At 38.2% G+C, this 14,519-nt stretch overlaps 1 protein-coding gene across 1 annotated transcript in view; it reads left to right on the forward strand.

Moving 5' to 3' along the window:
- Positions 1-12,748, forward strand: part of LOC104169585 (protein unc-79 homolog) — a gene marked incomplete at both ends in the record, with an annotated part of 29,640 nt that extends 16,892 nt beyond the window's left edge. The window contains 7 exon segments of the mRNA XM_009710535.1: positions 1,842-1,925; positions 4,331-4,433; positions 6,215-6,355; positions 10,314-10,352; positions 11,345-11,457; positions 11,544-11,629; positions 12,575-12,748. Of these exon segments, the coding sequence (XP_009708837.1) occupies positions 1,842-1,925; positions 4,331-4,433; positions 6,215-6,355; positions 10,314-10,352; positions 11,345-11,457; positions 11,544-11,629; positions 12,575-12,748 (740 nt within the window).
- Positions 12,749-14,519: the final 1,771 nt, after the last annotated feature.

The following is a 14,519-nucleotide window of genomic DNA, read 5'->3' on the forward strand; positions in this document are numbered from 1 at the left end:
CATGGAATCATTTGTTTGCATGTATGTTTATGATGGTGTTGGTAGACCAAGGAGTTGTGCCTTATACTAGCCAGTTTTATTTCTGTTTAGAGAAGTTTCTGCTAGTTCATGCAGAACACCTGAAGTTTCTGGTCACTCACTGACCTGTTTTTTCTACCTTTAAAATGAATGCAAAGCAATGAAAACTGAATTAAGCACATAATTTCCTCATTACTCAAGTGTTTCATTTGTTTTTTTTTTCTTCAATAAAAGATTTTCTGTTATGACCAAATTCATAGCAGATGTCACTAAACAATGAATTCATTCTGTTTTATCATAAATGCTAGATATTTTATTGCACATCTTGATGTTAGTGAAATTTCAGAATCGTGCTGCTTAGGAATTTGTCAGCAGATCAGATGCACCCAGAGAAAGGAATGGTTAAAAGTTATGTGGAACTTAGCTTGCTGAATGAATGTCTCATCACTAGTTCTGGACAGCTGAGTTAAAATTTTTGCTTAATTCAGTCTTTAGCATCAAGTTCCATCAAACTAAATCTTGTAGCTGAAGAATGGCTAAAGGTATGATATATAGTTTAGGATTATCCTTTCTGAGTAGCATGCCCAGCATGACATCCTTAAATCGTAAAGGTTAAGCATTGGAAGAGGCTGCCCAGGGAAGTGATTGACGCACCATTTCTGGAGGTATTTAAGAGACATGTAGATGTGGTGCTTAGGGACATGGTTTAGTGGTGGACTTGGCAGTGTTAGGTTAACGGTTGGACTCGATGATCTTAAAGGCTTTTCCAACCCTAATGATTCTATGATTCTAACGTCAAAGTTTGTCAATGATAACAATGGGGTTTTTTTTCATCCTGTCAGCAGGTAAGTTTGTTTATTGACAAGACTTAGCTGGTATCTAGTTTCTTAGGCGGGGATTTAGAGATGAAAAAGTTACTGCTTTCATTCTGCAAGAAGCAGTTAGCCTATGTTCAAAAGGAACAAGTCAGTGCTCGAAACCACTTAGGAACTCTGTCTTGTTAATCTTATGAAGAAAGCAAGTGGACTTGGCACAACCTCTGTGACTTTTCCCTCTAATATTCATTCCAACTAAAAGCTTCCAAGCATGGAGATACAAAGTAAAATGTTCTATTCTGGAAACCTTCGCATCTCACACTCTCTTTTGCAACCACTAGTTTCAAAGTAAAATTATTATTTGGACAGAAAACAGTTGTGTGGTTTTTTTTCCCCAGCACAAATGCTCAGTGTGACTATTTGTCATTTCAATGTCACACCACAATTTTAAGAGTCATTGTACTTGGATATAACAGCTAGGAAATAGTCTTATCCCACATACGTATATGGTGTGTGCTTGTTTCATGCATGCTTTTTTTTTTTTTTACATTGGTAGGTAGCATGTGTCTCTAATTTCGTATTTCAGACCACTCTTTTCCCAAGCTTACTATCTGTAAAACAATATTATTTTGTGTTTAGCTTCTATCAGTGCAAATTATACCTGACTTGTGGTCTCTTGATGTTTCTAAATGCTGTCTTTCTCTTTTTGTGACTCATATGTTCCTTATCTTTTTGAATCTTTACAGCTAGCACTTCCTTTCTTGTTTAATGACATTTACTTTTCTAAAATGCTTTCTTTGACATTAGGTTATCTGTGTCCTTTTTCCTGTGTAGACTTCTTTCACCTTTCTCTCCCCCTCCCTTCACCCTTTTTCTATGCTTAAAAAATTAACTCTTTTCTTTGTTTTTTTCAATAGCTGTTGTATTTTTCTTTCTCTTTTTTTAACTGTTTAAGACTTGTGGTGCTGGTGACAGATGTTGGATTCATAGTTCTGTATTTATTCACAGAGCAGATACAGCATGGAAAGCGGCTGTGCAATGTCCCTGTTTGCCTAAACCCTGACTTGGAGGGACCACCACTAAGAATGAGAGGTTAGTTCAGTGTCCATTTCACCTGATCTTTCTGCTAAGACTGCCAGGAAGGTTTTTTGGTTAGTACCAAATGGTGCTGGATTTTATGTTCCATTCGGCTGTATTAAAGCCCTCAACTGTCCTGCAGAATGTAGGTTATTGAAAAGTTATTAGACAAGACATTTCATTCAAGACAGGGACAACTGATAAGAATTACTGGCTTTCTGCTAGTACTTGTTTTGGCTGTCAACCTGGAAATAAAAGACTGTGTATGCAGCGTGGTTGAATCTCATTTCTTTATGAACTCTCCTCCCTCATAGCCAAAATATATCCAGACTTTCCTACAGCCTTGCAATGGGGCAGTGACCTACCTTCTTTGCCTAAATCATGTTTTTTTCCTACTGTTCAGTGCACGAGAGAGGACATTTTTATTTTGAGTAGTTAAGTCCTATTCCAACGTTGTAACCTGCATTATGACAGCTTTTAGCATTTGTGTGCTGCAATGGGACTTACATCTAGAAAACATCACAGTGAAACTTCCAAAGTCATGGTAGAGGGATCTTTGTTCGTTTGTCAAGGGGGGAAAAAAAACCTAGCTAAATATATGTGAAAATTTACTCCTATTCCTTGCATTCTGGATAGTGTTGTACATTACTGAAGAATATTCTAGACTTCCTGAAGTGTCTGCTCATATCCAACAAAGTCTGAGGGGACAGCTGTGAAGTACTGAACTCTGTATGGAAAAGAAATATTTCCTTCCATACTTAGTAAAATGATTTTTTAAAAGCTGTCTTACTCTTGTGAAACAAGCCCTCATCGCTCCACATATTTTGAGTTCAGAAATTGTGGGAGCTGCTCAGATTATTTTGCCTGAGAGCTGGTATTAAATTTGCTTTTCCTGCAGTAACTGGGATTGTCTCATCAGAAATTCTATCTGAACCTAGCTTAGGTGGAGAAGCTTCCTCCTGTTTCCATAGTTAAATATTATCAGGACAGACTAATGTTAACATTAAATCTGAATCTGCAGATTGAAGCAACCACCAAGAAAGTCAATAACGGTTTGCTTAATCTGTGGTTGAGTTGGCATCAAAAGGGCATTGGTACTCTTCTAAAAATTGAGTTACAAAATGAGCTTTTCATAGATTGGTCTTTAGGATGAGATGCCCTTGGGGACAGCTTATATACATAAAGAGGTGTCTACCGGCTGAGCTCACTGTATTCATTATAGGAGCTGAGTATGCACTGGAATATGGGAACAGGAGTAATGCCGTCTCTATTCTGTCAGCTACATGTGGCAACCAAAAGAGATGTTTTTCTTCAAGAATTGAACCTCTCTTTCTGTCTTAGTGACCTGGAGGATGAAACTGCTAACAGTATTTAAATGACCATCACAAGGCATCTCAGATGAATTATATAGCTTGTACGTCACAGTAGCTTTGATCCAAGTTTCTGATGGCTCATGAATAAGTCTGGTTATTCTTCCTGAGGTTTTCTTAGCAACCAGACTAGGTGGATAGGTGCCTCTTCTGTACGATTTTTTTCTGCAATTGCTGTTGTCTGCTTAATGAAAACAGAGGGACCAAGGGAGGAAAACCACCATACTGGAGAGATGTTAGACTGTCGGACTGCTCTATATTGCTATAATTCTGGAAACCAGAACTCAGAGAAGATGAGAGTTTCAATCTTCCATTACATATAACTTTTCCGATTAAAACAAGCATCTATCAGAAATTAGGTGCACAAAAAGTGGCAAAGGCAAAGGGAACCCCGTATGTTGGCATGATCACAATGGCTATGCCCCCAGCTGAACAACTCAGCTTTGGAAAATAAAGACGTTTGTGAAGACTTTCAACGGAAAGCATTTCTAATCATCAGCGCTCCAATGTTCTCAGTGTTTCTCAACTCCATATGAATTATTTCTTCTAGCTGTCCTTTCCTCATTTCTCTCCTATGTCTCTGTTAGGGATGGTATGAATAGATTGATGACCTGGTGTTGAGACATATGAATTTATTTTCTTTTTCATGTCACCGAGAACTATGGGAAGGTAATTCCTTAGAAATACGGGGAAAACTGCAAATCTTCTGGTGTCCAGTATCATAGCAACTGTAGAATCATCCCCTCTCCCTAAAAAAGACACATCTGCCTTCCTGGAATTTTTGTTCTTTGTTATCTATTTTCCCCCCAAGAATTTTTTTTTTTTTTTTTTTTTTTTAATTTGGTAGTTCTAGGTAATTGGAATAATCTGGCAGAAACAAGGAATGTGCTATGTATCCTTTTGTAGACACATTTTATTTCTTATTTCTATGCACAGTAAAACCCTTATGGCTCTTTATTAGAAGTCTGCTCTTCAAGCAGTTTGGATTTCTGTTTAGTGATTTTCTTTCTTTTTTTTTTTTTTTAATTTTTTTCCTCTAATTGCCTTAAGGTGCCACAAAATCTAGCTTGCTGTCAGCACCCAGTATAGTCAGTATGTTTGTACCTGCACCAGAAGAATTTGCTGATGACCAGCCCATTGTGATGACTGACAAGTAAGTTCTGTTCCTATTCCTTTCAAAGAACTAGTTGAACTTCAAATAGGTCAAGTAAAGTATAGATATATTTTATGGAAACATTAAGTCCATTCTATCATTTATCTCTATGCTAATTTCTTTAATAAATTTTTTTACCCCAAGGTAAACATCTTCTAAACACTGCCAGCAAGATGTGCTTTTAATTCGGTAGGACCTGTGTGAGTTTGCACAGGCAAAATGATGACTCAGGCTGTTGTGTGTGCACGGAGGGCAGCGGAAGCACTTTCCATCCTATTTTAAATCAAGGGTTCCTTGTGATCCTTCAGAAACCACTTTTGTTTTAGATAAAAACCAAAAAGCTCTTTTTAAAAATTCCTTTGAGTTTCTGTTGAAATAGGTAACTGTTAATGTGTAATCATGTGAAATCAACGTAGCATTTTTGATGCTGATAGTCACTGATCCTGAAAGCTTTTGCAAACCTTAATTAGTTGGTTAAAATGCCTCTAAAGGAAGTGTTGAACATAAGTGTACTTATTTAATGGAGAAGTAAAGCAGTCAGCCAGGAGCCATGCATTGATTTGGTGAAAAATTGGGAAGAGAAACCGGAAGTTCTTCCCTGTGCTCCTGCACTCAGTGCAGTAGACAGACATGCCAGGATGATCACTGGAGAAAGACAGGGCCATTGTGCAGACTGTGACTGGAAGTGGACCTTATTGTGTGACAAACTGAAGCATCGCAAAGGTTAGGCTTATCTTTGGCACTTCCTTTGGCCATTTTAGCAAAGCTCTAGCACCACCTATTAACATACAGACCAGCTGAGCTTGATTTCTGTGACTTTGTTGGCGTATTTTCTTTCTGCTCAGTAACAAAGGCAAGAAAATTGCCTGTACAATTCCATTAAGTTAAAATATCACAATTTGTTGGAGTCATTAGCAACTGATTGATCAAATTAAGCAAGCCTTCCTACTGGGTTGAGATAAGCCAGTTTTCCACATTGGTTTGTCTTTCTGTAGGTTGTGAAAGGCTGTCTTATCTCTCCTCAATCTGACATGCCCTTTATAATTAGACATTACAGAGCCCTTTCAGAACTTCATCAGTTGTCTTTGAGCATTTCAGGAAGGATAAGTGACTCAGCAGCAAATCTGCCCTGGGAAAGGAGAGCTCTCTGAAATCTAAGGTTCTGTGCCCCTGAGAGGTCCTTTCATTTCTTTCTTAATAGCTATAACTCCTGTGGGAACCAATCAGATCATTGTTTCCTAATTGTATAATTGGTTATTCATAATTCATGACTGACAGGAAGGACAATGTGAAATTGTTCCATCTCTTTAAGATCATCTATGAGTGTCATTGTTTGTGTCTATGCTGCTAAATAGAAGAGTGCCAGGGACTTGAGCCCTCGCCTGGGTCCAAGTTGCATGAACTGGCTGGTGTCCACATTGCTGAGGGCTAGTCTTCACTGCTGCAGATTTCTCTTGGATAGTGCAAACTGAAGCAGTCCAATGTAGTGAGGGAATTGGTTAACAATTACCAATGAAGGACCCAAAACAAGGCCTGCCCTGTGGCCCTCATTTGTCAGTGAAGAAATAGTGCAGCTAGTGAGAAGCTTTATTAATGTTTGAAAGCCATGGACTGTTATTAATTATAGAAAGATCACAGTTACATTATCTTTCTAAATAAATTTCAAATAGAGTGTACTACATAATAGTACTTTAAAAATACATAATTATTCACATATGTATATATAGTAATTACTTTGTTTTAAATTTGTTAATGTCAGTTTTTAAATCTGTTCTTTGCAGGTGCCATGACTGTGGGGCTATTCTCGAAGAATATGATGAAGAAACACTAGGCCTGGCCATAGTTGTGCTCTCAACATTCATTCATCTTAGTCCAGACTTGGCTGCTCCTCTGCTGTTAGACATCATGCAGTCTGTAGGAAGGTAAAATCAGGACTTTCCTCTCTCCCATTTGATTGAAAGAATTTTGTGCCTGGAGTTGGGTTTACATAAACTTCACTATATGAAGTTATATATTTTAGAACTCTTAAATGAATAACATCTGGTTCTGTCTGTGTCTTTGATAAAATGATGAGTAACAATTTCTTATGTAACTTCTTCCACTGTCATTTCAATTTTGGGCAGCTCCTTTGATGTCCTCCCCTTTTACCCTCCAAAGGGAGGTTCCAACTCAGGAATCTCCCCAGCTTGTCCCACTGTAAGCAGTGATGTAAAGAGTTAATTCAGTTTTTCTGCAGTACCCTTATCTTCCTTGAGTGCCCTGTTTATTACCTGAACAGCAATTGATGCAACAATTGGTGAGTTTCTTGGTCCCATTTTATTTGAGGAAAAATTTACTGTTAGTTTTTATTTCTTCTGCTAGTTGCTCCTTGAACTGTTTTTTGGCCTGCCTTCGTGTAGTTTTACATTGGATTTGTCAGAATTTATGCTCTTTTCTGCTTTCATTTGAGACGTGACTTCAGCTTTTTGAAAGAAGCATTCTTTTTTCTAATAACTTTCCTCACCTTTCCTTTCTTCTGCTCTCTTGAGGTCTTTCTTGACAAGTGGGATGCCTTGGCCATGTGCTTCCAATGTAATGTTCTTGAACAGCTTCTGTGCTTATTCTCTTGGCTACCCCTTTTTGCTGCTTTGACAGAATTTTTCACTTTTATGTAGTTCCTGCTTTAGAAGTTATGCACAAATGTGATCAGCTTTTCTGAACTTTGTTGCTCCTGGAGGACTGTTGACTCCTAGGTATGGTCATTCATTAGCATACCTGAAGCTCTTCAGGCTTTTCAACCATATTTTTTATGCTAATTAAGACTAAGTAAAGAGTTTCATCTCCTTATGAGGGCTTCCTAACCAGCTGCTGCATGAGATTGTCTCTGGTAAGGTCTTAAACATTTGGTGTCTATTATTTTTCTCTTGTGACTTTTACCCAGTGTGCATGGATAATTGAAGTGCACCATTACTATTGCTTTACTTGTCATTGCTGCCTTGGCCACCTCCGCAACTTCCTGCGTGAGAGGTGGGAGGGATGCGTTGAGGATGTTTCGGAATAAACTTCTGAGCAGCACTAGAAGTGCAGAAATGATGCACAGCTTTCCTTTTCCATGTTCTTTTCAGTGATGGAAGTTAAAATTGCTTGACTGTGACTTCTGCAGGGACATGGCTCTTCACAGCCCTGCCTCTCCACAACATCCCAATTCCATTTAAACAAAGCAGCTATTCAGGTCCTCCATTTCCATTAATTGCAAGGCTGCAGTTCCCTGCTGTCAGTGCTAATGAACTGTGATGGAGGCAAAGTTTCTAATCTAGACAGATGCTATCCATTCTGTGTGATTCTTGTAAATACATCAGTACTACAGCCACAGAGAGTAAATAATTTGGAATATAAATTATCAAGGGACGAAGACCGAGTGGGCTACCTTTTTGTGTGCTTTGAGAAAGAAATGATGCATCTTTGGAGTGAGACAGCGGATTGTTTTAGAGCAGCAGATGGCATACAACATGGGGTATTTCTGAGAAATGTCCCGTGTTCTTTCTACTGGCTGTTGTTTCTGACAAATTCTAAGTCCAATAAGAGGCTGCCCACAAAAGAATTATTTTGAATATATGCAAAATAAGTAGCATATACAAGCAGAGGGTCATTCAGGTGCTTCACATATATAACCTAAATTGCTGTCTTTCATCAAGCAATACTGTATCATTACCTCCAAATACCCATCTGACAACAGAAGTGAGAATGAATTAGACTTCTTGCATTTTTATTCTTAGAAAAGAACTACTACTTTCATGCTTAGAAGAGGAAACAAGGAGTTAGGGAATCCAGGGTCTTTCGGAATACCTAGACAGTACACAGATTTTCAAAAGTTGTTTGGGTACCCACAGGTACAGATAGGCATCTCTTGGGATTTTCAGAAGAGAAAAAGTTCTGGGTTCAAGTTACTGATGGTTAGAGATTGACATGTTTATAAGACTCTGGCATGTACTTAACTTTATGCTCTAGTTCCTGAATCAAGATGTTTGGCTTGTTGATTCTTATTTCATTGATTTCCATCGAGATTTAGCTTTCCAATCATCAAAACCCTGTTTGAAAATGGCATTTAGGCTCTTGAATTATTGAGAAACTTTGAAAAGCTTAACTTCTGTTCTTAACATGTACAAATTTGAACGCACCCATTTACTGTCTACTGTTCTGCTTTGTGGTCTGCAAAGTGGAGGTAATAATGGGGGTTCATGGCCTTTGTGCAACAAAATGCTTAGAGTAGTAATGATAAATACATACAAGCTGTAAATTTGAAAACGTTTCTGATGTTCTCAAGTGTTTAGTGTAGTTCATGTCTCATGAAGTTTTTCCAAAGTTAGAAACCAAATTTTTTTAATCATAAAACCCACACTTGCATTATTGCATTCGAAAGGAGAGAAAAACTTTGCATGGGACTTCTTGATTTCTCTTAGAAGAAATATTTTATACTGTTACATTTGTATGCTTTAGTAGATTTTTGAAAATAAATGTAATGTGCATTGGGCATGTGATTAGTCTCATTGCATTCTGCAGAAATCCTCATGTGCTATAATGTAAGCAGATGCTACAGTTGTTCCAGATTCAAGGTCTGTATTGCTTGAAGGTAGCCTCAGACCTATTTTCACCCAGAATTGGCTTTGCACACCAGGATTAATATGTTGTATTTTAGTGTGGACTCCTCTTAACAGCAGTGGAGTTAGGGACTCTAATGCTGGGACGACTGAAAAGAATATAATCTTCAATCCCCTGCACCATCCAGTTTGAGATTATTGCACTGTTGAAAGTATGCTGTGTCCCCAGCTTGTCATGCATCATTAGTGAAAATCACCATCCATTTTGGTTTACAGTAATGCCTTCAACTGAGCTGCCTTAGGATCCTTTTTGGATTTTGCAGTGGTGACTAGAGAGGAAACTATCTTCAGAATAGAGGCTGACACAGGATTGAGCAACAGCTAAATCCAGCCTAAAAGGGTCGTGAATCAAAGATAAACATTGAAGGCCAGATCATCAGCAGTTGTAAATTAGTGTAGCTCTATGAACTTTCCATTTAGACATATCAACTTATACCAGCTGAAATACTGATGTGCAGCAGATGAAAGTAAAAGTTGCATGGTATTTTGTATGTAAGAGATGCTTCTGATGTACATCCTTATAATTGCTTTTTAGTGGCTTTTAGTATTGTGTTGCTTTGATATTGGAAGCCCCAATTCTATTCGTTTACATGTTCTGGATATTGAAGTGCATGATTTTGCTTCAAGATTGTGTTCAATATTTTCATCACTGAATGCCCATAGTTGGCTTTAAAGTCTATATTTAGGTACTAAAATAAATTACCTGATTTTTGAGAACCCAGTATTTCTCATCTAACTTTGTAAGAGCTCATAGGTACTTAGTGTTTCTGAAATCAGGCTGGTTATTTAGGTGCCAAAATCTGGAACTAGAAGCCTCACCTCAGACTGCAAAGTGGAGAATTTTGGCTTAGTCTATCTTGCTGTGCTAATCAGAAGCAATTCAGTCAGTAGGCAGCTTCTGGCAAACTTTTTTTTCTCCAGTCCCTCTAGGTTAGTTGTTATCCATGATGTGCGTGTAAGGCAATAGCTTTACTTCATTATCTTCATGCTAATACAGGGAGGCAAGTAGATTTGTCTTCAGAGGTATTTCTGAGACTGCAAGTCTGAATGGAGTTTATATGTCATGCAAACATGAATTGACCGAATCTATGTGCTCTTCAGAAGACCTTTCTGTTGACATTTTAAATGTTCTCTAAAATTCTTGTTTATTATTTAAAAAAAACCCCAAACTTAATTGGCTTGCTTAAAAATGAAACACAAAAAAACCATATGAGCTTCACTTATTTTTTTATTTTTATTCCAGGTTGGCATCAAGTACCAGTTTTTCTAATCAAGCAGAAAGGTATGGTAGCAAAAGATACCTTGGCCAAAATGAAAAAATTAATCTAAAGCATCATCCTTCCTGGCCTGAAATCAACTAAGTTTAACTTTTAAAAAATTAATTTAAGGTTTGTGAGTAAGAGGAAAAACCTATCCTTTCCCACTTGTTTCAAGTATCTTGTGTGTTCTGAAGATGAACAGAAACCTGTATTCATATGTATTGAACTTGAAAAAACTCAGATTCAGACATAATTTAAAGATGCCTTCTGGTTTTCACAGTTTCAGTGCAGCTTTTTCTAGCTTGTTCTGTGTTCAGTATTTGTCTTGATAAACTATCTCCATACATTCAATCAAATGAATCATCCTTGGCCATGGAGAACCCCAGGTAGCAATCTCTCATTATGTAAATCAGATGCTGAATAGTATGAATTCATTTTGAGAAGCTGTAAAACATGTTAAGATGTGCAGTTTATGAGTAAATAGACAATACTTTATCTTTTTAAATGAAACCATTCATTATATGAGTGATTAGGAAGTACTTCATCTCTTGAAGGGAACTGCAAGAGGCAAACTAATATTATAATGGTTTGTTTACCTGTTGCTCACATGTTTTATGGTAAAGCCAAGAACATCATCCTGTATCACTGAAATACACAAGGTGAGAGCAGTATTATAGTTCAAACTCGGATGACTCACAAATAAACCTATGAGAATCAGGAAAAATGCAACTATTTATTGAGACTTAAATGCCTTAGGTATGTGTACATAACTTTTTCAGGTCTGCATAGCTGATCTGAAGTCATAAAATCAACATGATGAACTGTTGACAGTACAGTTCTGAACTGCAGAACAGGACAGTTCTGCTTTTGACTGTCTCACTCATAACTGAACACTTCCATAATTAATAAGAATGGGATCATCTTTATTTTCTCCACATAGACAGCTTTGAGAAGTGTTTAATCTGCAATGCAATTTCTTTCTTCTTCCTTTTCCTTCTCCTTCCCTCCATTTCAGCATGATGATCCCTGGAAATGCTGCAGGTGTGGCCAAGCAGTTCCTCCGTTGTGTGTTCCATCAGCTGGCTCCCAATGGCATCTTCCCCCAGCTCTTTCAGAGCAATATTAAAGGTAATGTGGAATACCTGCAGGCATTTCTGACCCTTTCAGTTACCTCTGTGTGGACAGCCAATGCAAAAATGTCATTTGAATTTCAGATGGAAGTTTTTTACGGACCTTGGCCACATCTCTTATGGACTTCAGTGAGCTGAGTTCCGTTGCTGCTCTGAGCCAGCTGTTAGAGGTATTTTGGCAATCGGCTCTGTTAATGGTGCTAGTTTTATTAACATTAGCAGGCATATTGGATCATTTCTTCTCATTCATTAAGAGTTCAAATTTACATCACCAAAAGCAATGTGAATTTTTGTTTTGTCCTCCCTGGAAACAGGATTAGGCTCTCCTCACCATTTTTCTTCTGGATTTTGCTCTCACTGGTAGTTTTTTGTGGCTTTTTTTTTCCCCCTCAGACCAGCTCTGGAGCTGTCTTACACATTGGTAGTGTAGACCATCACTTCCCCCAGCACTGTTTCTGTTTTTCAGGAGCATTGCTGCTTGTACATCTCAGTTCTCCCTCTCCACTGTATCTGATGGCAGTTTCTCTAAGTAGTCCAAAGATTTATTGCCTGCCTTTCTCTGACTGCCTTCTGTGTGCTTGGCTTATTTCTACTGTAACTTTTATCCTCCTGCTAGCACTAGTCACTTACATGTATCCTGCTCTTCCAAGAACATGGCAGTTGCTTCATACAAAGATTTTGACATCACTTTAAAGCTGCTTATGTCTTTCCTGGCCTGGCCCTAGTACACAAGTCAAAAAATTTTACATGGTCTACTGAACATTAATGAACATAACTTGTTTAAAACTGTCCAAAGGAAAACATGGGCAATCCACTGGTAAATACTTTGAGTTCTGCTTTTTTCACTGCCATGCCAGTCTAAGGAGGTTATGAGTTAGGACCCTGCTTATAACATTTTGGCTCAAAATCTTTTGGTCAATACTTTAGGAACTGAACTAGACTTAACTGTCACATACACAGTTCAAATTCCCTGCACAACATTTTATCATTGAAGCATTATAGAAGAGATAAGTAGTATTTGGTTTGAACAAATTAACTTCAGCATTTCCAAATACTGTGTAAGGGACCGTTTCTGCATGTGTACATTTGTTTACAGTTCTCATTTTGTTTCCCAGGGTTTAAACAACAAAAAGAATTTACCGACAGGGGGTGCAATGCTACGCTGTTTGGAAAATATTGCTACCTTTATGGAAGCCTTGCCGATGGATTCACCCAGCAACCTCTGGACGACGATTAGTAATCAGTTTCAGACCTTCCTTACTAAACTCCCTTGTGTTTTGCCACTTAAGGTATGATGTATGGACGTCTGAAACGAGCTGTACTGCCATTGGCCAGGATGTACTGAAACAGTGGGAAAGCTGTGGATCAGAAATCAGAGAGGGTTGTTGTGAATATTTTCTAATGATTCAACTAATGTTTCCAGAGGACTGGATTTATTGTATGTCTGATCCATCCCTTTAATTATATTTTCCATGAGTAACAATAACAACTCTGACCAGGGTACTCTTCATCTCTTTATTGGCTTTTTTCCTCTACACTTTCCATGCCTTGTCTTTGTCAGATTAGAATACTGCATTTGAGAGAATCAGCATGTTGGCAATAAAAATCCATCTGGTTTTAACTGTTAAAACAAAATAAAACTCTCAAGAAGAACAGTACCACCTAATTAATTTGCTAAAAGTACACAACAGAGAGAACTGAGGCTACTGGGAATTGAGCCTAGCCTGTTTGTCTGACCAGGTTGTAGTTCCAGCTGTAATCAGAATATAGTTGCAGAAACTGCATCTAGAAGCTTTGGGCTCTGATTTCTGAGTGCTCAGAGGACATACAGAGGGATCTTATCTCCTAGTGTGTATATTTCCAGATGTCTTTTCAGTAAACACAGTAAAAACTTCTCTGAGTCTTTCCAGTAAACACAGGATTCTGATGCCCTTATGCCATAGGAAAGAAAGTCAGAATCAATGAGCCCAGTGGTAATTTCTTCTGTGCAAAGCAGTGTTGCTAAGTATGAGCCGAGGGATCCAAAATCTAGCTTTGTAACTTATAATACTGACTTTTAAATTGAGTGTCACCACCAAATTACATGAATGATATTAAATTACTTGGCACTATTATGCAATAGTCAGATCTTGAATCCTCTTTAGGTTTTGGTAAATTGAGGCACTATCCTGCATCACTTACTAAGCCTCACTAAGCCAATCAGGCAATAACCATTCCCTTTGCATACTAGCCACCCCAATCTGTTGCATCTTGTCTAAATGAAATAAATAAAAAGAAATTAATTAGATCTTAATAGTTCCAACTGTGTATATGCCATTCACAGGACATTTAGATGGAGTGTTTACTCTGATTTCCCTTCTATTCGTTGGAGGTACCATTGGTGATACAAGTAAAATAATTGCTTGCTCCTGAACTTTCCGTCTCCTGTTCCTTCCTCTAGGGTCATAAATGACTCTTTGCTGTCTAGATGTTTACAGCAGGGATGAGGCAAGACAATGGATAGATCCTGAAAAGTCCCATTCACTGCTACAACCTGAGTGATTTACTCAGAAGAAAAATAAATTACACCATAAGGAACAACTTTAGAGGGGCATCTGGAGCTGCTATTGCCAGGGAGCATTCTGATGTTATGGGGTGTGAGGTGCAGCCCTGTCTTGGAGTGTGGGGGGAAAATGTCATAGCCCAGGGCAACTACAGAAATACAAAATGAGGTAGATGGTGCATACCTCTTGCTGACTCACTTTGGTTTTTTTTTCCTTCCCCCAATCAATTTTTCTTACAGTAGAAATGTATTTCCAGGAAATTTTTGTCATAAAAGGGGTAAAGTTAACTTTTCTAAACTAGCCCTTTAGTGAAATTTTCTCATCTCAAGGCCCATGCTGTGGTATGTTACCACTGAAGGAGTATGATTCTGTGTCCAGTCACTGACACTGTCTTCCATGGCATTCTCCTGGAGAAACTGGCAGCTCATGGCCTGGAAAGGAATACCCTTCGCTGGGTGGAAAACGGGCTGACTGGCCATGTCCAGAGGGTGGTAGTGAACAGAGCTAAATCCAGTTG

Source organism: Cariama cristata, unplaced genomic scaffold, assembly GCF_000690535.1.
Source record: "Cariama cristata isolate BGI_N322 unplaced genomic scaffold, ASM69053v1 scaffold37211, whole genome shotgun sequence".
Lineage (NCBI taxonomy): Eukaryota > Metazoa > Chordata > Aves > Cariamiformes > Cariamidae > Cariama > Cariama cristata.